Source organism: Hemiscyllium ocellatum, chromosome 6 (assembly GCF_020745735.1).
Source record: "Hemiscyllium ocellatum isolate sHemOce1 chromosome 6, sHemOce1.pat.X.cur, whole genome shotgun sequence".
NCBI classification, from domain to species: Eukaryota; Metazoa; Chordata; class Chondrichthyes; order Orectolobiformes; family Hemiscylliidae; genus Hemiscyllium; species Hemiscyllium ocellatum.
Genome location: NC_083406.1, coordinates 66,666,414 through 66,689,707, shown reverse-complemented (window position 1 = coordinate 66,689,707; position 23,294 = coordinate 66,666,414). Strand labels below are relative to the sequence as shown.

Genomic DNA, 23,294 nt, shown 5'->3' with positions numbered 1-23,294 from the left:
GCATCCAATTCTCTTATTTACTGTCAAAAGAACATGGCTATGTGGAACTGAATTTTAACAATAAAACTATTGATTTACTGTATTTGGCATTCACAGACTTGACCAATGCAAATAGCACTTCGAAAAGGTAATTACTGCTGAGGAAGTATTTTGGGAAATCTAGAGAACATAACAAGATGCCATATAAATGACCGTCATTTCTTTTTAATGTAGTGTATGTCGAATTGTCATGGTCTGCAGAGACCTGGCATACACATGATGACCAGTGGTCTCACGTATTGTTAGTATTTTATAAATCTGTTAATACAAAAGACCATCTTTTCTGCTAATGTGTAAAATTCACAATTGAGCCTGTACATTCGAGACTTAAGAACATAATGTTGTTCTACAAAAAATCAAACTTCACAACCAAATAAACACATTGTAATGGGGATTAAGTTCATTTCCTTACCTGATATTTAAATCTGGCCGTGCAACTATTTGAAGATTTTGTAATGAACTTCCATCATTAATATTCAAAAACGTAATTTCCTTCTGTGCACGTACAGCCCGTACCCAGCCCTTGATGGAAAAATCTGTGTTAGACTGAAAAACTTTTTACAAGAAAGCTGCAAATCAAAAGAAATTAGTATGGTGATTTTAACATTATGCAAAATATCTACCAAAAGTATACAGACTATATAGACTACAAAATTGTTGTAGCCTCCCAAATCCATGCTCATCTTTTCCAGTATTCTGCTTTAAATGGGAGACCCCTTATCTTTAAGCTGCACCCTCTAATTTTAGATACCCCATCCCTCTCCCAGAGAGAAAACTTTCTCTCAGCATAGATTTTGTCAAGCTCTCTCAGAATCTTACATACTTCAATAAGAACACCTTTAATTCTAAACTCCAATGAATATAGGCCCAATCTTTGCACCCTTTCATCCCATGAACCATAGCATCAAATTCACCTCAATGATTTTCCCAACATTGATATCTTTGCATAAGTAAACGCTGTTATAATACTGACTCTACAAGGCACATGTTAGTGGTATGACGGAATGTTCTCCACATGCCTGAATGAGTGCATTTCCAACAACACTCAAAAAGCCCAATAAACACAAGATAAAGTAGACTGCCAGGTCAGCACTGTCAAAATTCACTCCATCAAGTCTGACATAACTCTTCTCCCTTAAACTGATTGCAAAATTCAATCATTATCACTGCCACCTAAAATGTCTAGACTTAAGAGGTCATTAATTAACAATGTGGAATCGGGGGTAAACCGTCTGGACTCAGATCTGGCACACAATAAGATGGTTGTGATTGCTGGAGGTTCATCAACTCAGCTCTAGGATACCTCTGCAGGAGTTCCTCAGTGCAAACATTTTCCAATCAATCTGTTCAGAGGGCCAGGTGCTTGCTGAAACTTGATGCAAGTGGGACTTGAAAGGTGGCCTCTGGCTCAGAGAACTACCACTGCGCCACAATTTTGCATTCAGTTTAAGCGAAAGGATGTTACATCCAGCTTGAGACAGTAAATGTTGACACTGCTGATCTGATGGCCTGCTTTGTCTTGTATGTAATTGGGCTTTTTGAGTGGTGTTGGAAATGTTCGTCACAGTAATGCACTAAGCTTAATCATCTTCAGCTTCTTCGATGACTTCCTTTTCATTATGTTGGAAATGATTGCACAATACTAAGTACTTTGCACGACCCTTCAGAAAATGTAGCAACCAGTGATCAAACGCAGTAAGACCTGGATATTGTATCCAGACTTGGGCTGAGAAGTGGCAAATAACAATTGCACCACAACAGCACCAGGCAACGATCATCTTGAGATGATAATCCCCAAAACAGAATCTAACTATCGTATCTTTCCATTCAATAGCTATACATTGCTGAATCCCCCTTTATCAACATGCTAAGGGGTTACCGTTGATCAGAAATTGAATTGGAATAGCATATCAAGTGACTACAGCAGGGCACAGGCTAAGAATCCTGCTGCATGTAAGTCACCTACTAACTCCACAAATCCTTTCCTACCTCTACAAGGCACAAGTCAGGAGTGTGCAAATTTACTCTTTACTTGTCTGAATGAATGTAACACAAACACTCAGACTTGACCCCAACTAGGACAAAGCAGACCATTTGATTTTCACCACATTCATAAACATCCACTCCCTCCACCATCAATTCTTAGCAGCAGCAATGTTTACCGCCAGCATAGAGTCATAGAGATGTACAGCATGGAAACAAACCCTTCCAACCAACTCGTCCATGCTGACCAGATATCCTAACCCAGGTGAAAGTGAGGACTGCAGATTCTGGAGATTAGAGTGGTGCTGGAAAAGCACAGCAGGTCAGGCAGCATCTGAGAAGCAGAAAATTCCAGCACCACTTTAATCTTGATTCTAATCTCCAGCATCTGCAAGTCTTCACTTTCGTCTAGTTGATTTTAACCTTACTGCGAATCCTCTTGCAAGTATGCCTACCTTGAAGAAGTTCTCCTCATCCCTCTATGAAGATCTCTGAGTTTGTCTCTCACTGCACCCCCCAGGTCATCTCCTCTGCCCTGAAGCTCTTCAACCATATCCTGAAACAGACTCGCTACCATCGCTACATTTGCTTCCTCAGTGTCTGCCTCTGCAACCAACTGATCCCAATGAACTCCAGACTACTTTCAGACCAGTACAGTTCGGATCCGAACAGGACAACCAGTACAGACTACAAATTCAAAACCACCAGCAACGGTTCTCCTTCTGGATCCTCCACTCCACACTCGCAGCCATGCACCGCTACCTAACCTCTCTACAGTTAGCTATGCCTCAATTGAGGGCCACAATCTCTCAGAACTGCAAAGGACCCCTTCTGTACTATATCCTAAGAAGAATTTATACTCTCAACTAACGGTATTTCTACACCATTTCAAACATCAAAAACTGTAAGTACAACAAACTTTTATACACCCACAGATATCCTATACCAATCTAGTCCCATTTGTCAGCACTTGGCCCATATCCCTCTAAATCCTTCCTATTCATATACCCATCCAGATGCCTTTTAAATGTAATTGTACCAGCCTTCACCACATCCTCTGGCAGCTCATTCCATGCACACACCGCCCTCTGCATGAAAAAGTTGCCCCTTAGGTCCCTTTTAAGTCTTTCCTCTCTCACCCTAAAATTATGCCCTCTAGATTTGGACTCCCCCACCCCAGGTAAAAAAAACTTGTCTATTTATTCTATCCATGCCCCTCGTGATTTTATATATCTCTGCATGGTCACCCCTCAGCCTCCGACGCTGCAGGAAAAAACAGCCCCATCCTACTCAACCTCTCCTTGTAGCTCGATTTCCTCCAACCCTGGCAACATCCTTGTAAATCTTTTCTGAACTCTTTCAAGTTTCACAACATCCTTCCGATAGGAAACAGACCAGAATTGCACGCAATATTCCAAAAATGGTCTAACCAATATCCTGTACAGCTGCAACATGACCTCCCAATTCCGATACTCAATGCTCTAATCAACAAAGAAAAGTATGCCAAATTCCTTCTTCACTATCCTACCTACCTGTGACTCCACTTTCAAGGAACATTGGCACTGCAGAAATTCATCAAGACTCCTTAGATAGAACTTTCCAAACTCATGACCATTGCCACCTAGAGGCACAATCGCAGCAGATATATGGTAACATCAGCCAGTGGACTGCAATGGTTCAAGATGACAGCTCACCACCGATCTTCTCAAGGGACAGGAAATTAATGCTGACCAACTAGTGACACCCATATCCCACAAATGAATTTAAAAAAACCCACTTCTAAGCTCCTGCCAAGACACTCATCATCCTAAGCCAAATATATCACTCGTCCTTCAGTGTCACTGGGTCAAAATCCTGGGATTCTCCCCAATGGCACTGTGGATCTACCCACAGCACATGGACTGCAACAGTTTTAAAAAAAAATCAGCTCATCAACACCTTCAAGGTCAACTAAGGTCGGGAAATAACTGCTAGTCTAGCCTGCAACATGTACATCTCATAAATGAAAATATTTTTTAAAAATTCTCTCTTATTGCACATTATAAGGTCCAGAATATCCCACTAGTTGGTTTGGAAATGTGCTATTGCAAGAAACTATCTGAGTTATGATCTCATATTCCAGGATATCTTTGTCAATCTGAACTGTCCAAACTAAATGTAGATTAAAATCCACCACTATTATTGCTGCACTTTTCATACAAATGCCCATTTATTTTCTCCATGTGCAGATCTGGATAACACACTTTAGCAAGGATATATTAGCCTGGAGAAAGTACAATGTAAGTTTACAAAAATTATACCTGGACTTCTGGAGTTATGATGTGAGGACAGACCATAAAACTTAGGCCTGTTTTCTCTAGAATTTAAGTCAATGGGTGATCTGATCAAAATCTTCAAGATATTAACAGTAAAAGACAGAGTAGATAAAGACAAATTATTTCCGATGGTTGAGGATTCTAGAACTAGGGGCCATAGTCTAAGAATCAGAGAGATATTAGGAAGCATTATCACACAAAGGATGGTAGATGTTTAGAACTCTTCCACAAAAGCCAGTGGATGCTAGATCAGTTGTTGATCATAAAATCAAAGATAGGTTTTATTTAAAACTAAGCAAAAGTATCAACGGATATGGGCCAAAGGCAGATACATGAAGTTAAGCCACAGATCAGTCATGATCTCAATGAACAGTAGAACTGGCTCCAGGGGCTAAATTGCCTATTCCTGTTCTTATGCTCTGCACATCTAAGTTAATGTACTTTTACTGTTGTTAGGCAACCTATAAACTACTCGCATAATGACTTCTTACCTTTGTTACTCATCTCTACTCAAATTGATTCATTTTTTTTGTAACAGGTGCTATGTGCAAATAGACAGAGCTTCAACTTCAATCTTTTTACTATTTTAGCAGACTTTGACCGAATCTTCTGGTGGACTCTCAAATCTGTACACTGACCCTTCCTACCATGCTCTGATTGTCATTATCCATATCATATCTTGCTATGTTTCCTTGTCTTTTCCTTCAATTTAACACATCTTCTCTCAAATGATTCCTATTTATTTTAAAGACCCCCCCCCCCCCCCTCACTGCCCTGATTATATGACTCACCAGAAACTGGGGTTCTGAGGAAGGGCCATCAGACTCTGATTTCTCTTCACAGATGCTGCCAGACCTGCTGAGTTTTTTTTCAGCAATTTCTATTTTTGACACTGGTCCCATCATGAAGCAGGTGAATATCACCCCAGTAACACAGCTCCTACTTTCTCCAGTATTAGTCACAGTTGTCATGAATGAAAACGCATTTCTTCCATGTCAATCTTTGAAAGGGTTCTCTTGAGGCACACTGATACTATCCCTAGCTGAAAATGTGTTGCTGGAAAAGCGGAGCAGGTCAGGCAGCATTCAAGGAGCAGGAGAATCGATGTTTCGGGCATGAGCCCTTCTTCAGGATTCTCCTCCTCCTTGGATGCTGAATATCACCCCAATAATAGAGGCCTGGGTTCAAGTCCCACCTTCTCCAGAGGTGTATAATAACATCCCTGAATATAGGTTGATCAGAAAAACAGATGAAATTAAAAATCCACATCAATCTTTAAGCCATGCATTAACTCCCACGCCTTAATTACCCTAGAACAATTTGTTTGTGGCTCAGAGTGTGTTATCTATGAGGTTCTGCTTTTTCATTTAGCCCTTATTGTTTCTAACTCCCAAAGAGAGCTTTTTCCTAGTCACATCAATGTCACTGGTATCTTTGTGGACCATGACACCAAGATCCTTTACAGAATCCACTCCAGTACTGAACAAACATTCCAGATCCTAGCAACAGGAAGACAACAGAGACTTGGGCTCACACTCTTGGTTACAGATTCTTGTATCAATCTGCTTGATTGCACTATACCACTATACTATATTCCTGCTTACTTATCCCATGCTGCCAAGTCCAGTTCAGCATCCAGTTCTGCACTCCTGCTCTCATCCATAAAGATGAAAACCTCAAATCCGCAGAAAAATTGCAAAGGCTGCAGCGCAGTCATTCTTACATTATTGAAGCGTATCCCTGCCTTATTCATAATTATAAATTCCTTTCCCTGACTGTAAACAAAAAACAGAAGACTCTAACATAAGGGTTGTGACTGCCTTCTGAAGAAAATGTCCAAGTAACATTCATAAACCTGATAGCATCTAAAGCTCAGACTCCATTTATTCGCTCAGAGGTGAAGTTCATTGGACTGCAGTCATATTTGCTTTGGATCACACTGGCGTTTACCAGCTCACTCAGATATTTTTAATCAAACTGTTCAGAGATGTTATTACACATCTCTGGAGCAGGGTAGAACTTGAGCCTAGACCTCCTGGTTCAGAGATAGGGACACTGTCATTGTGCTACAAGTCTGTCTGCCCTCCAACCCCTCAGACTGCAGCTATAGTGCATCACTTCCTAGCCTTCTTAATTCTATTTTACTTGATTAATTACCTGCTTAAGTGAATTTAATTAATGCCTCTAGTTCGACATGTGCTTATATTATTTCAATTAATTTACTACTTGTCCCAACTGAAATTCCATTAAGTTATAAAAAAAAGAACAGGGGATCAACTGCCTTTTCCCCTCTAATGTCACAATGCATTCCTTCTACACATGGTCTCTGAACTTCCACTCTGAAACATCCTCTCTGCTCTATTTCTACTTCAACTGGTCTTTCTCACTCACTCTTGGTTATAACACCCTATGGGCAAGCCCCTTCTTTAAAGAGAACGTCATGGAATCTTTTACCTAAAGGTAACATGAAGGTCTTGGTTTAGTATTTCAAAGTGACAGTGCCTCGAATGCAAATTAAACAGTCAAATCTTAACATTCTTTCTCCTTTAGGTATTGGCAAAGGTTTTTAGGGATTAGCAGATTTTACTTTCTGGTACTATATAGTTATTAGCAACTTAGAAAACATGATCAGGAGTTAGCCGTTTAGATCTCTAAGGCTACTCCGCCATTCAATATGATCACAGCTGATCATTAACCTGTTCCCACTTTCTCCCCATATCCTTTAGAACTATATCTAACTCATTGAAAGCAATCAAAGATTTGGTCTTAACCGCTTTACGTGGCAGAAAATTACAAAAGTTTGCCACTCTCTCTGAAGAAGGGATTTTCTCATCAGTCCTAAATGGCTTCTCATGTATTTTGAAGCTGTGACCCTTGACTCTGGAATCTTTGGTAATAAGAAACATCCTTCCTATCTAGTCCAGCTAGAATTTGTTCTTCTAAACTCCAGTGAATACATACCTAACTGATTCAGTATGTATTCACTGGAGTTTAGAAGAACAAATTCTAGCTGGACTAGATAGGAAGGATGTTTCTTATTACCAAAGATTCCAGAGCTAAGGGTCACAACTTCAAAATACATGACAAGCCATTTAGGACTGATGAGAAAATCTTTTCTTCAGAGAGAGTGGCAAGCTTTTGTAATTCATATGACAGTTCTACCATCCCAGGAATCAGTCTGTCAATTCTGCACTGCAGTCCCTCCACCACCAGAACATCTTCCTCAGATAAGGAGGCAAATACTGTACACAATATTTCAGGTGTGGTCTCACCAAGGCTTTGTATAATTTGCAGCAAGATATTCTAATTCCTGCATTTGATTCATCTTGCTATGACAGCCAACATACCATTTGCCTTCTTGAATGCCTGCTGCATCTGCGTGCTTACTTTCAGCGAGTGGTGTATGAGGACACCCACATCTCATTTCCCCATTTTCTTTCCCCAATTTATCATTATTGAGATAATTATCTGCCTGTTTTTGCAACGAAACTGGATAACCTCATACTTACCCACATTACACTGCATTTATCACGTATCTGCTTACTTAACTTGCCCAAATTGCATTGAAGTTTTTCTGCATCCTCTTCACAGCATACCTTCCCACCCAGCTTTGTCATTAGCAAACCTGGAGATGACATGTAGTTTCCTCATCTAACTCATTAATATATCTTGGAAATAGCTGGGATCCAAGCACTGAACCCTGTGGTACCCCACTAATCACTGCCTGCTTTTGATTGTTATCTGCCACTCAATTTCAGTACACAACCTTCAATACCAGACATGCTAGATGTAGACTTATTGAAAGCCTTCTGAAAATCTAAATTAATCATCTTCCACTTGCTCCCCCTTGATCACTCTTCTAGTTACTTTCACAAAAACAGTTCAGCAGATTTGTTAAGCATGAATCTATGCTGACTCCATCCAATCCTGCCACAATCTTCCAAGTGCTCTGCTATTACATCTTTAGTAATGGACTTTAGCATTTTTCACCACTGATATCAAGCTATCCAGTCTATCATATGCTGATTTCTCTTTACATTCCTTCTTAAATAGTGGGGTCATATCAGCTACCCTCCCATCCATAGGAACTGTTCCGGAGTCTATAGAATTTTGGAAGAGGATCACAACTACATTTACCATTTCTAGGACTATTTCCTTAAGTACCCCAAGATGAAGCTTATCTGGCCCTGGGCATTTATCAGCCTTTAATTGGGTTAGTTCACCTAATACCTTATTAACACCAATTTCCAGCAAATTCTTCCTTCCCACTAGACCCAGTTTCCCCCTCTATTGTGGGGATGTTATCTTTGTCGTTCTTTGTGAAAACAGAACTAGTGTATGTGTTTAATTAATCTGCCATTTTTGTTTCCTGTTTCTGACTGTAAGGGACCTACATTTATCTTTATTATTTTCTGTTCAGATACCTATCACAACTTTTACTGTCATTGTTCGTGTTCCCTGCAAGCTTATCACCAAGCTCTATTTTCCTCATCTTAATCAGCTTGGTCACACTTTGCTGGAATCTAAAGTGCTCCCAATCTTGCTTTTTCAACCAATTTGTATGCCTCTTCCTTGGATTTAATACTATGCTCAATTTCCCTTGTTAGCCATGGCCTGTCTACATTTTTATGCCAGAATGGAATGAGCAACTTTTGTTGTTCGCCCATGTGCTCTTTAAATGTTTGCCATTACCTATCTTGCATCATTTCTTTAAATAATTATCCTCAATTTATCATTGTTAGCTCATACATCATACCATTTACCAGTAAGTTCAGGACTGTACTCTTGGACAACAAAATCACTCTGCATTTTAATAAAGAAGCCTGTTGTGGTTACTTTTCCCTAAGTGCCTATGCACAACTAGATTGTCAATGGTTCCTTCCTTATCGCTCAATACCCAGTCAAGAATGGTCTTTTTTGGTTCTTCAATATATTGATCCATAAAACTACTCAATGAACATTCTCAGAACTCCTCCTTTACTGTTTTACTGCTGATTTGATCTATATGCAGATTGAAGTTGCCAATAATTACAGCTGTTCTTAAATTACATGCATTTATTAATGTCCTCTTCAATGCCTCTCATGTTTGGGGTCTATATACCCAACCACTTCTATTGTTTTCTGCCCTTTGGGGTTTCTACATTCAATCCATACAGATTCTACTTCACAAGAGGGAATATCCTTCCTCACAATAATATCAATTTCCTTTTTGATCAGCACTGCTATCCTACCTCCTTTTCCTTTTTGTCCGTTCTTTCTAAAAACTGAAAACCCGTGGATATTCAGTTCCTCTTCCCGGTCATTCCGCAGCCAGGCCTTTAATCCCCACTATATTGTACTTGTTTAGATCTATTTTCATGATTAATTCATACATTTTATTGATACTCCATGCGTTAAGACACAAGGCCTTAAGGTACATCTTTTTCAGCATTCTTAGCCACCATTCACTATGACCATGCTCAATTTTAACCCTTGAACTTTCTGCCTATCACATTTATTATTTTCCATTCTGTCAATTGTTTTGCCTTTATTTCTCAGTCTTTTGTGCGGGTTCCCGTCCTCTGCTATTTTAAACTTCCTCCGACCATATTTGCAAATACATCCCCTAGCTGCAGTCCTGCCCAGGTGCAACCTGTCCAGCTTATATTGGTGCCACCTCGCCCCCGAATTGGTCCCAAAGCCCCAGGGAATCATGCACTCTTTCTCCAAAATTATAAATAAGAGGCAGTTGCCAATAAGATATCCTTAGAGATAGTGGAGTCAACACATTAGTATAAAGGACAACACTTTAAGGGCTCTTGTGGTTTTCTGGTGGTGCCTCTACCTCCGAGCCAGAAGGCCCAAATTCAGGTCCCACCTGATCCTGAGTGGTGTCATAACATTCCTGAACAGGATGATTAAAAATATCTAAAATATAATTATTTGTATGTGCAAGCATTTTCATGCAGAAGTGGAAAGTATATGGTCTCCACCTTGGCCCAATCCCAAGGTCCCACTTTCACAGATGCCAATCTTCAACCAATTTCATCCACTCCATGTGAGATCGAAAAGTGGCTGAAGTCACCAGATAAATCAAAGATGTAGGTCCTAACAACATTCCAAGCAAGAGTCCTGAAGACTTATGACCCTGAACTAGCTGTTCCTTTAGCAATGTTGTTTCAGTACAGCAACAGTACTAGCATCTACTGGGTAACACTTAAAATTGTCCAGCTTTGGCTTGAGCATGAAAACCTGGACAAACCCAATCTGGCCAAAATAACTGCTGAAAGTGTTGCTGGAAAAGCGAGACAGGTCAGGCAGCATCCAAGGAGCAGGAGAGTCGACGTTTCGGCATGAGCCCTTCTTCAGGAATCATGCCCGAAACGTCGACTCTCCTGCTCCTTGGATGCTGCCTGACTTGCTGCACTTTTCCAGCAACACATTTTCAGCTCTGATCTCCAGCATCTGCAGTCCTCACTTTCTCCTGGCCAAAATAACAACTCAGAAGTCTAGTTTTTATCCATGACGTGACAGGAGGTATCAGTGACAATGCTATCAAGCAGCACGTGTCACAATATCCTGCACACTGATCGCCAGTTTGGGTTTGCTAGAACTAATCATCTCCTAAACTTATTCCCACTTTAGTGCATCCATGGATAAAACAGCTGATGACAGAAATGATGGGCTGTTCACTGTCCTCAACATCACGGTAATGTGACCAAATCCAGCTTCAAGGAACCCTTGCAAAACTAGAATGAATGGAAATTGGAGGGAAATGGCTCTGGTGATTGGAGTCATAGTTAGCACAAAGGAAGTCAGTAGTGTATGCTGGCAGTCAATTGTCACAATCCCAGGATTCTGTTCCCAGGGTTCCTTAGAGTACATATTTTGTAATCAGCCTGTTCAGATGTTATGACACATCTCTGGAGCAGCTGGGCTTTGAATACAGGTCTTCTGGCTCAAAGATAGACAAATTACCATTGCACCATAACATCCCCCCATTCCTTAGGATAGTAACCCACACCTAAACACCTTCAGCTGCTTCATCAATACATTCATTATAAGGTCAGAGGTTGAGATGTTGTTAATGATGGTATAATATTCAGTACCATTACTGACTTCTCTGAAACTGAAACAATCCATGTCCATATGCAGTGAGACTGGTAACATTCACACCACACAAGTACAGGGCAATGGCCATCTGAAGAGAACCTAACCAAGTCGCCATGACATTCTGTGGCATTACAATCACTGAATCCTCCTATGAAAATCACAGGGGCACCAGTAATAAGAAAATGTATCAGACAAGCCATGAAAATATTGTGGCTACAACAGATCTCCGCCGCATCTGCTCCCAGGAGGACCAGTTCCAACACCGCACAGCCCAGATGGCCTCCTTCTTCAAGGACCGCAGATTCCCCCCAGACGTGATCGACGATGCCCTCCACCGCATCTCCTCCACTTCCCGCTCCTCCGCCCTTGAGCCCCGCTCCTCCAACCGCCACCAAGACAGAACCCCACTGGTTCTCACCTACCACCCCACCAACCTCCGCATACAACGTATCATCCGCCGTCATTTCCGCCACCAAGGATATATTTCCCTCCCCTCCCCTATCAGCGTTCCGCAAGGACCACTCCCTTCGTGACTCCCTCGTCAGATCCACACCCCCCACCAACCCAACCTCCACCCCTGGCACCTTCCCCTGCAACCGCAGGAAATGTAAAACTTGCGCCCACACCTCCACACTCACTTCCCTCCAAGGCCCCAAGGGATCCTTCCATATCCGCCACAAGTTCACCTGTACCTCCACACACATCATCTATTGCATCCGCTGCACCCGATGTGGCCTCCTCTATATTGGGAAGACAGGCCGCTTACTTCAGAGAACACCTCTGGGCCGCCCGGACCAACCAACCCAACCACCCCGTGGCTCAACACTTTAACTCTCCCTCCCACTCCACCGAGGACATTCAGGTCCTTGGACTCCTCCACCGGCAGAACATAACAACACGACGGCTGGAGGAGGAGTGCCTCATCTTCCGCCTGGGAACCCTCCAACCACAAGGTATGAATTCAGATTTCTCCAGTTTCCTCATTTCCCCTCCCCCCACCTTGTCTCAGTCGGTTCCCTCAACTCAGCACCGCCCTCCTAACCTGCAATCTCCTTACTGACCTCTCCGCCCCCACCCCACTCCGGCCTATCACCCTCACCTTGACCTCCTTCCACCTATCCCACCTCCATCGCCCCTCCCCCGAGTCCCTCCTCCCTACCTTTTATCTTAGCCTGCTTGGCTACTCTCTCTCATTCCTGATGAAGGGTTTATGCTCGAAACGTCGAATTCCCTATTCCTGAGATGCTGCCTAACCTGCTGTGCTTTAACCAGCAACACATTTTCAGCTACAACAGATCAGATTTTAGCAAATCAGAGTACCTCAATTCTGACTCAAAACCTGTTCACCATCTGCAAGGCCCAAGTCAGGACTATGTGGAATACTCTTCACTCACTTGGATGGATGCAACTCAATAATCAGAAGTTCAACATAATGCAAACAAAATAGCCTACTTGACTGGTGCTGCATCTACCATCTCCAACCTTTACTCATTCCACTACTGAGGTGGAGGTACCAGTGTTAAATTGGGGTGAACAAGGTCAGAAGTCACACAACACCAGGTTATGGTCCAACAGGTTTTTTTTTAAAAATCACAAGCTTTCCATGTGCTGCTCCTTCGCCAGGTGAAGTGGAGGGATGTGCATATGCACAAAACTTATAGGCACAGAAATAATTGCAAGATAATTCCAGGTAATTAAAAGTGTCAAATAATAATACAAATGGTGTGAGTGGAATGTCGACAGCTTTTAATTAATTGGATATCCCTTCATTTGCTATTCAGCTGTTCACACTTTACTCACACCATTTGACACTTTTGATCATCTGCAAAGATTTGTTATTCAGCCTGTCAACACTCCACTCGCACCATTTATACTATCTTTTGACACTCTTAATTACCTGGAATTATATGCAATTATCTCTGCATATAAATTCTGGGCCTGTGCACTTCCCCCGATGAAGGAGCAGCACTTTGAAAGTCTGTGATTTCAAATAAACCTATTGGGCTGGTGACTTCTGAATTTGTTCACTCCACCAGTGATGCACTTTTCCTGCTTCTCTAAATCCTAACAGATTTAACTTTAATTCCTTCTCTTTGCCATTTCTTCAAAACTTTCAGTCTGTGCTCCCTCGTCACGATCCTTGTGTTCTGAATTTCTGATGAAGACTCTTTTAGATCGCTCTTTTTCCATGGATGTTATCTGCTCCGCTGTGATCTCCAGCATTTGTTGTTTTCAGTATAGATTCCAGTATCTGCAGTAATTTGCTCCTTTCCCTCAATGTCCCCTTTCAGTTTCAGGTCAACCCCCTTCCTTTTGGAGATGATGCCTGAGTTTCCCTTTTCAGTAGATTCTGAGCTATTCTATAATGTCTCTAGTCTTGTCTACTGTTACTCTCCGTCAACCACTCTAACGCTGGAAAACAACATTGCTGAACGCAGTGAAATCAGGAGGTAATGGATTGTAAGAGTAGAGGCGCACAGTCTCTCTATTTACAATGGGGACGATGGTTACCTGGACCCGGATCTCCTGTCCTTTGGCCGCCGTTTCCAAAAGCGCCTCAATCACCTTCAGTCCGGACGTATTGCTGCGGCCTTTAAACAGCCCGTCGCCCCCTTTCCCCCGGAGGGTAGAGGGACACCAAGTTAAAGGCAATCCCAACAAGCGGCTCTTGCTTGTCCACATTACAGCAACTACTCAACGATGCGCGCGCACACAACCTCCCAACACATGCATTACCGGGCGAAGCATCTGCGCATGCGGATACACTGGACTCTCACTGCGCGTGCTCCGCCAGGCGGAGTTCCAGCGCATGCGCGTACGCTGGACTCATTGCGCGTGCACCGCCGGGTGGAGTTGCAGCGCATGCGCGTATTGGGACGTCTCTTAAAAAGCTGCAACATGAGACTGTCAATCTTAGTAGCTTTCCGAGCGCTGCTCCTTCATCAGGTGGTATTCTTCACAACCACCTGATGAAGGAGCAGTGCCCCCAGACTGCCAAACCCGGCTTCTACTGGTGTATAAAGGCCTTGGTCAGTAATGCCAATAAGTCTGTGTCTATGTAATTTAAAAAGGGCCGTCACATCTTGTACAATGATTCTGTTTTCTAGCACACCACATTTGTGAGATAATCTTGGGGTATGTGCTTCATCGCCAGTCTACTCCACCCCATGAGACCTGGGTTTTTTTTCTGAGATCCAGTTTATTAGAATGTTCTTCCTTGCATAGCATTTGAGAGTGTTAAATAATCTCTTCCTGTGTTCATCCAGCGAGTGCAAATTTGGCAATCCCAAAAGAAGGGATATTGGATCCGCCTTAACCTTGATTCCCAGGATCCCATCCAACTCACTCACTATGGCACCCCAGTATCCACAAATCCTGTAACATAACCATAAACAATGTGTAAGGGTGCCTGTGCTAATTTTACATTTAGGGCATCCTGGAGATGCTCCTTTCTTGAACTTTGCTAACCGTTCTGATGCCATATGGGCCCTGTGAAGAATCTTCAAATGCATAGCTTGTGCTTTATTGCATAGTGAAATTTTCGTCACATTCTCCCATATGTCGTCCCATGTTTCAAATGAAATGTCTTTTCCCACTTCCTGATTCCAGACTCTGTAGAGACTTTCCAAGCCTTCCAGAGCACTCCCTCTCTGTAAATGGTATAAGGTACTGACCGAGAGAGTGCCTGCACACCGGGGCACTCTTCTTTCTATGTCAGACTTATAGGGCTGAGCCAAGAGCATAGTCCTTCTCTGTATGTAGACCCGAGTCTAAAAATAATGGAACAGGTCCCAACTAGGTACCCCATATTTGTGGCATCTCAGGAATAGGGAATTCGACGTTTCGAGCATAAGCCCTTCATCAGGAATTCCTGATTCCTGATGAAGGGCTTATGCTCGAAACGTTGAATTCCCTATTCCTGAGATGCTGCCTAACCTGCTGTGCTTTAACCAGCAACACATTTTCAGCTGTGATCTCCAGCATCTGCAGACCTCATTTTTACTCGAAGATTTTAACCTACTGCGAATCCTCTTACAAGGATGCCTTCCTTGAAGAAGCTCTCTTCCTCCCATTCCTGATGAAGGGCTTATGCTCGAAACGTCGAATTCCCTATTCCTGAGATGCTGCCTAACCTGCTGTGCTTTAACCAGCAACACATTTTCAGCTGTGATCTCCAGCATCTGCAGACCTCATTTTTTACCCCATATTTGTGACTTACTAGGTTAAAAGACATCAGGACCTATCCCTCAAATAAGTCTCCAAAACAGGAGACTCCCTTGACCTCCCATGCTTGAAAACTGGAGTCCATTGAACCCGGCCTAAATCCTGGTTTCCAGCTAAAGGGGTGAATGGTGAGGTCTTATGTGAATTTACCTCGGAGAATTTATTCTCCGTGCTTTGACTGTATTTAAGATAATTGGGCTTTTAAAATGCTCAGCCATGAATTTCATACTATCCATAACAACAAATTAACGAGGGTCCACCTTGCCTGAGGAGCCTCGACGTCAAGCCATATCAGCCTCAGATCCTTGCTAACCCAGTCACCCACTTATGGCAATAGGGCACCTATTTGATATCGCTTCAAATCTGGGAGATCCATCTTCCCTATACTCTGTGGGAGCTGCAACTTAATGAAGTTAATGAGAGGGCAAATGAAGCGCCAATGCCAGCATTGAACCTCCATAGCACCTGTCTGGGCAACATGAACAGGAGCATTCTTTTAGGATATAGTAGCAGATGAAGAACATTCATTTTAATCAAATCTATTCAGCCTAACCCTGATATTGGTAACGCCTCCCACCGCTGCAGAACCTGTTTTATCTATCAAACAATTGTGCAAAGTTAGCTCTGCACAGCTGATGGAAAACGGGGGTAATAAAAATACCCAAATAAAGAAAACCTTTTTGTGACCATCGAAAGGGGAACTGCATTCCATCCTCCAGGTCAGGCACTCCCACCAAGCCCCCCACAGACATGGCTTCTGACTTTGTAAAAATTTGACTTTGCCAAATAATTTAATATTTTGTATTAGCTGGAGTAATTTTGTGCTCTCCCATTCCTACCTTTGGTGCCGCTATTTCAGGGTCCTTCTGAATGGCCTCTGCCAAAGGTTCAATTACTAAGGTAAATAACAATGGCGAGAAAGGACACCTTTGTCGGCTACCTCTCCCAATGCTAAAATGATAATGCCGTTCGTAAGAACCACCACCTTGGGATCCTTACATAACACTGCTATCCACTTAGCAAAGGTCACCCACCCCCCTCCAACAAGACCAAACATTCGGGGACACCAAAAATGCCATTCTACCTGATCAAATGCCTTTTCTGCATCCAAGGAAACCACTAAACCTAGAATTAATCTCAGCTGGCATACCTGTACTATATTCAACATCCACTTGATGTTATTGGAGGAGATACGGCCCTTGATGAAGCCTGTCTGGTCTTCTTTTATAATAGTGCACAGTATCTTTTCCAATCTCAGGGCCAGCATTTTTGACAGGATATTAAAATGTACATTCAGCAATGACATAGGTCCAAACGAGGCACAGTTCTCCTTTCTTTAAAATGAAGGAGGTTTTGGCTTCCCTAAGAGAGGGCAGAAGGCATTCCTGGTTATATGAATGATTATACATTCCCAGAATTGGCTCAGCCTACATGTTTATGAATTCCTTGTAGAACTCACTTGGGAAACTGTATGGCTGGGTGTTTTGCTGTTTTGGAGCTATCATGTCACCTCCTGCACCTCCTGTATTGTTAAGGGAGCAATTAAAAGGGAGGCTTGCTCTGCGGTTATACCAGATAGGTACAGGTTCTCGAACAAGAATTCCATTCTTGCCACAGCATCCTCACAGCCCTCCAATTGGTATAACTCCACATAAAATGTGACATGAATGTTTTTGACTCGTGAGTGATAATACTAGTTCTCTCCCTAATGGACACAATGGACTGCGGGGCATTTTTCTTCGTAGCCAGATAAGCTAGATATCTACTTGGGCTATCACTGTATTTGAATACCTTTGCTTCACAAAGAAGACCTCTCTCTTCACCATCTGCGTAAGCACTGAATTCAGAGCAGCCTGGAGAACTATGATCCTCTTAGATTGACCACAGATGGTCTGTCATAATATGCCAACTCAGCTGTTTTTAGCTCGTCCTCGAGCATTCATTGCTGCTCTCCTTTCCGCCTTTTCCTGTTTGCTGATTATGAGACAAAAAAAACCCTTAAGTATGCCTTGGCGGTCTCCCAGAGCACCGATGGATTACTGGCCATACCCGAATCATAAGGCCCCAAACTCCCTTGTGAGGTACTCTATAAATTTACTATCCTTCAAAAGAAATGGATCCATGTGCCATTGTCATGTGTCTGTTCCATTACCCTTAATCTTGACATCCAAGTATACTGCCGCACGGCCCAAGATAGCTATGTCCCCAATCCTGCAGGATAACACCAGATCCAAACAGACCGATAGAACAAAGAACATATCAATTCTTGTGTGGCACCTCTGCGGTTGAAGTAGAAGATAAAATCCCTACCATTAGGGTGGAGGAATCTCCACACATCCACCAGCCACAACTCCCCCCACAAATCCACTAGCTGTCTAGATTGCAGGGAGATACTCGAGAGACCTCTTGGCATCCTATCTACCTCGGGGTCCATGAGACAGTTAAGGTCTCCTCCTATGATCGTAAGGTGCATCTCAAGAGCCATTAATGTAGAGATTGCGTTGATTAAGAATTTAAGGGGTGCGCCAGGGGACAATAGACCCGTACTTTCCATTGTTTCTTAAGCATTTTCACAAATGTCATTGTGAATTTCGTGTTCAGTTGTTCTGTTCAGAATGTTTGCTTGATGAATGGCATTGGATATGCAATGAGGTGAGTGATCCTAGGAAATTATAGGAAATAGTTATGGATGCATCGTTCAAAAGAACACAGGAGTACATCGAAGTTCACCCTATCAGGCTGGACAGGTTGAGAGGATGGTTGGATTTAGGGCTGTTGGGCGGCTTTCTGCAGATCCAGAGATTATGCACTAGATATGTGTGATCATCAAGTCTCCCCCAGACCATCAGACACATTCAAGGGGAGGGGTTCCATCCTGTTGATATTTAAATGTCCTCACTATAATAAATGTTTTCTAAGAAGCTGCCAAAATTTGTACATACTGAGACAGTTTCAGGTGCCTCAGTTGTTCAATCCATTTGATTGGATCCTTAATGGATGGATCCTAGGTCACAAAGGCTGTCCATTAAAAACATAGCTGCTCACATAGTCCAAAAGCTCAAAATCAAATAAATGGTAATCTGTAATGACTGCCACATGGCAATACGGTGATTATTAAATAGGCAATTAACCTATTTAGTTCAGATGGTTAGATTGGTGCGGGAATGATCTGCATATTGGTATATCAAAGCTTTCCCATTGAAGGGTCTCTCAGTTCTGTGATCAGTCAATAAACACTTGCAATCGGTCTGGCTGTTAGGACTTCATTGTTTATTTTTCATACGGCCAGGTACAGACTGTCCAGAAACACAGAGGTTGTGTCCTTCTGTATTCCTCGGAGGAGCTGTGCACATGGCTTTAAACAAAGACATTTTTATACTTTTTCTTAAAGAAGGGTACAGGCCATAATCGCATAGTACATTCAAACAATTACCAGTCAATACATGATATTGTTTTTATTGACAGTTACTTGGTCCAATGATATTTCCTGGAAACCAACTTTATGTTTCAACGCTTAGGCCACTTTTATCTTACAAACTGAGCCACTACACCTGCACCCGAAGGCCAGCCAGGAAGGCTTCTTACCTTGTCGAGTTACTTCAATATTCTAAAGGTCGCACTGTCTGTTAATCTCCTTTGATGCTGGCTGTGGTTAGTCACTTATGCAATTCTAGCAACCTAAAAGCCATTTATGCAGCTTTAGCAGAATTGCCAGTGAGCAGCCTAGAAGCCATTTTGACGTGTTACTTGCATTGAGAAGCCATCTTGTTGCCACCTAAGTTATTCAAAGCATCTGTTAGGCTGTTGCCCCTGACTACAACTAGTCACGACAGCCTATATTCAGGTTTCAGATTCTCACCATATGGTACAGGTGTTGTTTTCAGCATAATCTAGTACAGAGATGAATTGAATTGGAGATTGATGAATTATTGAGAGCGCTGCCTATTCTGAGGAGGATTATGGGTAATGGAAATAAACAAGGGGACGATGCCTTGTCTCCGGGTATGCATGCAAAGAAAATGTGCAACTCTTCCCTCTGCATATCATTTGACTGAGGTTTCCTGTCATCCTTGAGAGGAGATAAATACCTTGCAATGATAACCATTGGTGGTCTGTCATAAGAATCTTATATCATATCTGTTTAAACCAGCTCAAGTGCTAGACTAACCATTGGAATTCATTCAAAGATCACAATATTGTGGTCTCCATTTTAATGCCCAATGAATTTGGCCTGGGCCACTAGGCTAGAAATAAATGAAGTTATTATTTATCCCTAGTGAGATTTACTTCTTTATTCATTAATAAAATGTGGGTCTCACTGGCAGGACAACTTTTATTGCCCATTACTAATTTCCCTCAAGAAGATGGTTGGAAGCTGCCTTCTCTTTTAGTGCAGTGCATTTGCAATGGGTAGACCCATAATGACGTTGGGGAATTTCTACATTGAAGAACAGCAATAACTTTCTAGGTCAGGATAGTGAGTGGCTTGAAGGGGAACTTATTTATATGTAGGAAAATGTCCACTATTTTTGTCCTTGCAGATGAAAGTGGTTGTGGGTTTGAAAGGTGCCTATTAAACAAGCCTTGGTAAGTTACTACATCTTCATGTAAAAGTTTGTGGTTACTCTTATGTGTTGTCCTGGCGACTAGAGCTGGTGAAGGAGCAGACTGTTACATTGATGTGCTGGTACGGAAGATGCGTACGACATGGTTGGTTGAGGCCCAGAGAAAAAAGGCAAGGACTGCGACAGCCATAGCTTTGCAAGTACTAGCTCTGTCATCAGGTTTGGCTGCAGGATTTTTGCTAATGCCAGAGGAATGAAGCCCCTTTCTGACTACTTCTCAGTTTATCAACACCTCTCTTCTCAGGTGGATGGACAAAACCAAGCAATTGCTCAGCACTCAAGGGTAAGGTTATAAAGTGGGGGAAAGCTTAATGTTTTATTTCTATTTTTTCACACCCCATGGGGTTTGCTGGCGAGCCAACTTTTTCTTAATTGCTTTGGAGAAGGTGATGGTGAGCTGCCTTTGTGAACTACTGAAGATCTGGACCTCCAGCGTGGTCTTTTGGTTCTGTGATTGGTTAATAAACACTTGCAATCGGTCTGGCTGTTGAGACTTCACTGTTTATTTTTCATATGGCCGGGCACAGCGCATCCAAAAACACAGAGGTTGTGCACTTGTGTATTCCTCGGAGGAGCTGCACACATGGCTTAAAACAAAGACATTTTTATACTTTTCTTAAAGAACGGTAAAAGCCATGATTGCATAGCATATTCAAACAATTACTGATCAATATATTATGCTGCTTTATTTGACAATTGCTTAGTCCAATGATATTTTCTGGGAACCAACTTTATTTTCTAACACTTAGGCCACCCTTATCTCACTAACTAAGCCATTGCACCTGCATCTGAAGGTCAGGACGGCTCGTAATGTCTTGTCTAGTTATTTCTGTGCCTTAAAGGGAGCATTGTCTATTGAAGAAGACTATGGTTAGTCACTTATGCAGCTATAGCAGAATTAGCAGTTAGTAACTTTAAAGCCATTTTATGAAGCTTTGGCAGTATTGTCAATTTGCAGCCTAGAAGCCATTTTGTAATGTTATTTGCATCGAGAAGCCATCTTGTTGCTACCTATGTTATTAAGAGCATCTGTTAAGTGGTTGTTCCTGACAACAACTAGTTACCTCAGCCTGTATTCAGGTTTCAGATTCCCACTACTTCAGTACATGTGTCACAGGCAAACTCACAATGCTGTTAGAAAGGAAGCTGTAGGATTTTGACCCAGCTGTAAGACCATAAGATATAAGAGCAAAATAGTCTATTTGGCCCATTGAGTCTGCTCCGCCATTCGATCATAACTTTTCAACCCCATTCTCCTGCTTTATCCCCTAACCATTGATCCCCTATCCATCTCTGTATTAAATGCACAGCCTTCTGAGGCAATGAGATCCATAGATTCACTACTCTTTGGCTAAAAGGTTTTGACGGTTTTGACGTAACCTTGGTGAGTTGCTGAAGTGCATCTTGTGGATGGCATGCACTTACGTCACTGGTGTATTAATGATAAGGTCATAAGAATAGAAACAGAAGTAGGCAATTTGGCTCCATTAAGTCTGCTTTCCCATTCGACGACTGACTGATCTGACAATCAGTAACTCTACCTTCCTGCTTTTTCCTCATAACTCTTGATTTCCTTAATGATTAAAAAATAATCTGTCTCCTGTGTTCTGTTTAATATACATAATACCTAGCCCCTACAGTCCTCTGTGGTAAAGAATGTTACAGGTTCACTTCTACCTGAGAGAAGAAGTTCCTCTTCATGTCTGTCTTAAGTGGTGACCCTTTATCTTCAATTATGCCACCGGGCCCTCAGCTCTCTCCCAAGAGAAACAAACCTCTCTGCATCTACACTTTCAAGCCCACAACAATCCTGAATGCTTTATTAAGGTCTCCAGAGATTCTTCGAAATTCCAATGGGTATGATCCCAATCAATGCAAAATCTTTTCAGAAGACAATTCCTCGATACACAGGATTAACCCAATGAACCTGTTCTGAAGTACATGTAATGCCAGTGTATTCCCTGAGTGACGTTTAGTTTGAGTGTTGGTGGAGCTACACATCCAGGCAAGTAAGGAGCATTCCATCACACTTATAACCTGTGCCTGATATGAAGTTGCCAGACTTTTGGTGAGCTTGGAAGTGAGTTACTCAGTGCAGAATTCCAAACCTCTGTCCTGCTCTTGTAGCCACTCTATTGAAAAGATTGGTTCAGTTAAATTTCTGTCGAATGATAATGAATTGTTGCAGATTCAGTGTTAGTAATGCCATTGAATGTCAAGGAGAGATAGTGAAATTCTGTTTTGATTCAGATGGTCATTTAGGGATATGGGCCAGGCGCTGGCAGGTGGGACTAAATTGGGTTGGGATATCTGGTCGGCATGGACGGGTTGGACCGAAGGGTCTGTTTCCATGCTGTACATCTCTATGACTCTACGACTTGTGAGGTAGGAATGGCAACCTAAGCCTGAATGCTGTCAAGGTTTGTCTGCATTTGAACATGGACCACTTCAGTATCTGGGGAGTTACGAATGGTGCTGAACATTATGCACCATTGGAATATCCCACTTCTGACCTTAAAATGGACAAAAGGTCCCTGATGAAGCAGGTGAAGATAGTTTGGCCTAATACCCTGGAAATACTTATAGGATGTTCTGGGACTTAGATGACTGACCTCCAAAAACCATAACCACATTTCTTTGTGCCAGGTATGATTTTGAACATTGGAATGTTTGCCCATGATTCCATTTGATTCCAGTTTTACTATTCTTCATCAATGCCACAATTGGTTAATGCAGCCTTCCTGTCATTAGCAGTTACTCGCATCTCGTCTCTGAAATTCAGCTCTTTTGTCCAGGTCTGAATCAAGTTTGCTATGAGCTCAGAAGCCCAGTAGCCCTATTAGAACTGAAACTGAGTGTCTTTGAGTATGGTCAGTGTTGCTTCAAAGCTCTGTTGACAACCCCTTGCATCCATGTGCTAATGTTCAAGAATAAACTTATGGGTTGGTAATTGACTGTGTAAGACTTGTCCTGCTATTTGTGGATAAGATAAACCTGGACAATTCTCCTCATTGTA

At 42.2% G+C, this 23,294-nt stretch overlaps 1 protein-coding gene across 1 annotated transcript in view; it reads right to left on the bottom strand.

Annotated features, from left to right (window-relative positions):
- Positions 1–14,147, bottom strand: part of nars2 (asparaginyl-tRNA synthetase 2, mitochondrial) — an 89,193-nt gene extending 75,046 nt beyond the window's left edge. Inside the window, exons 1-2 of the mRNA XM_060826621.1 lie at positions 13,941–14,147; positions 452–561 (exon numbers count right to left, since the gene is read on the bottom strand). Of these exons, the coding sequence (XP_060682604.1) occupies positions 452–561; positions 13,941–14,111 (281 nt within the window). The 5' untranslated portion in view covers positions 14,112–14,147. The remainder of the gene's footprint in view (positions 1–451; positions 562–13,940) is intronic.
- Positions 14,148–23,294: the final 9,147 nt, after the last annotated feature.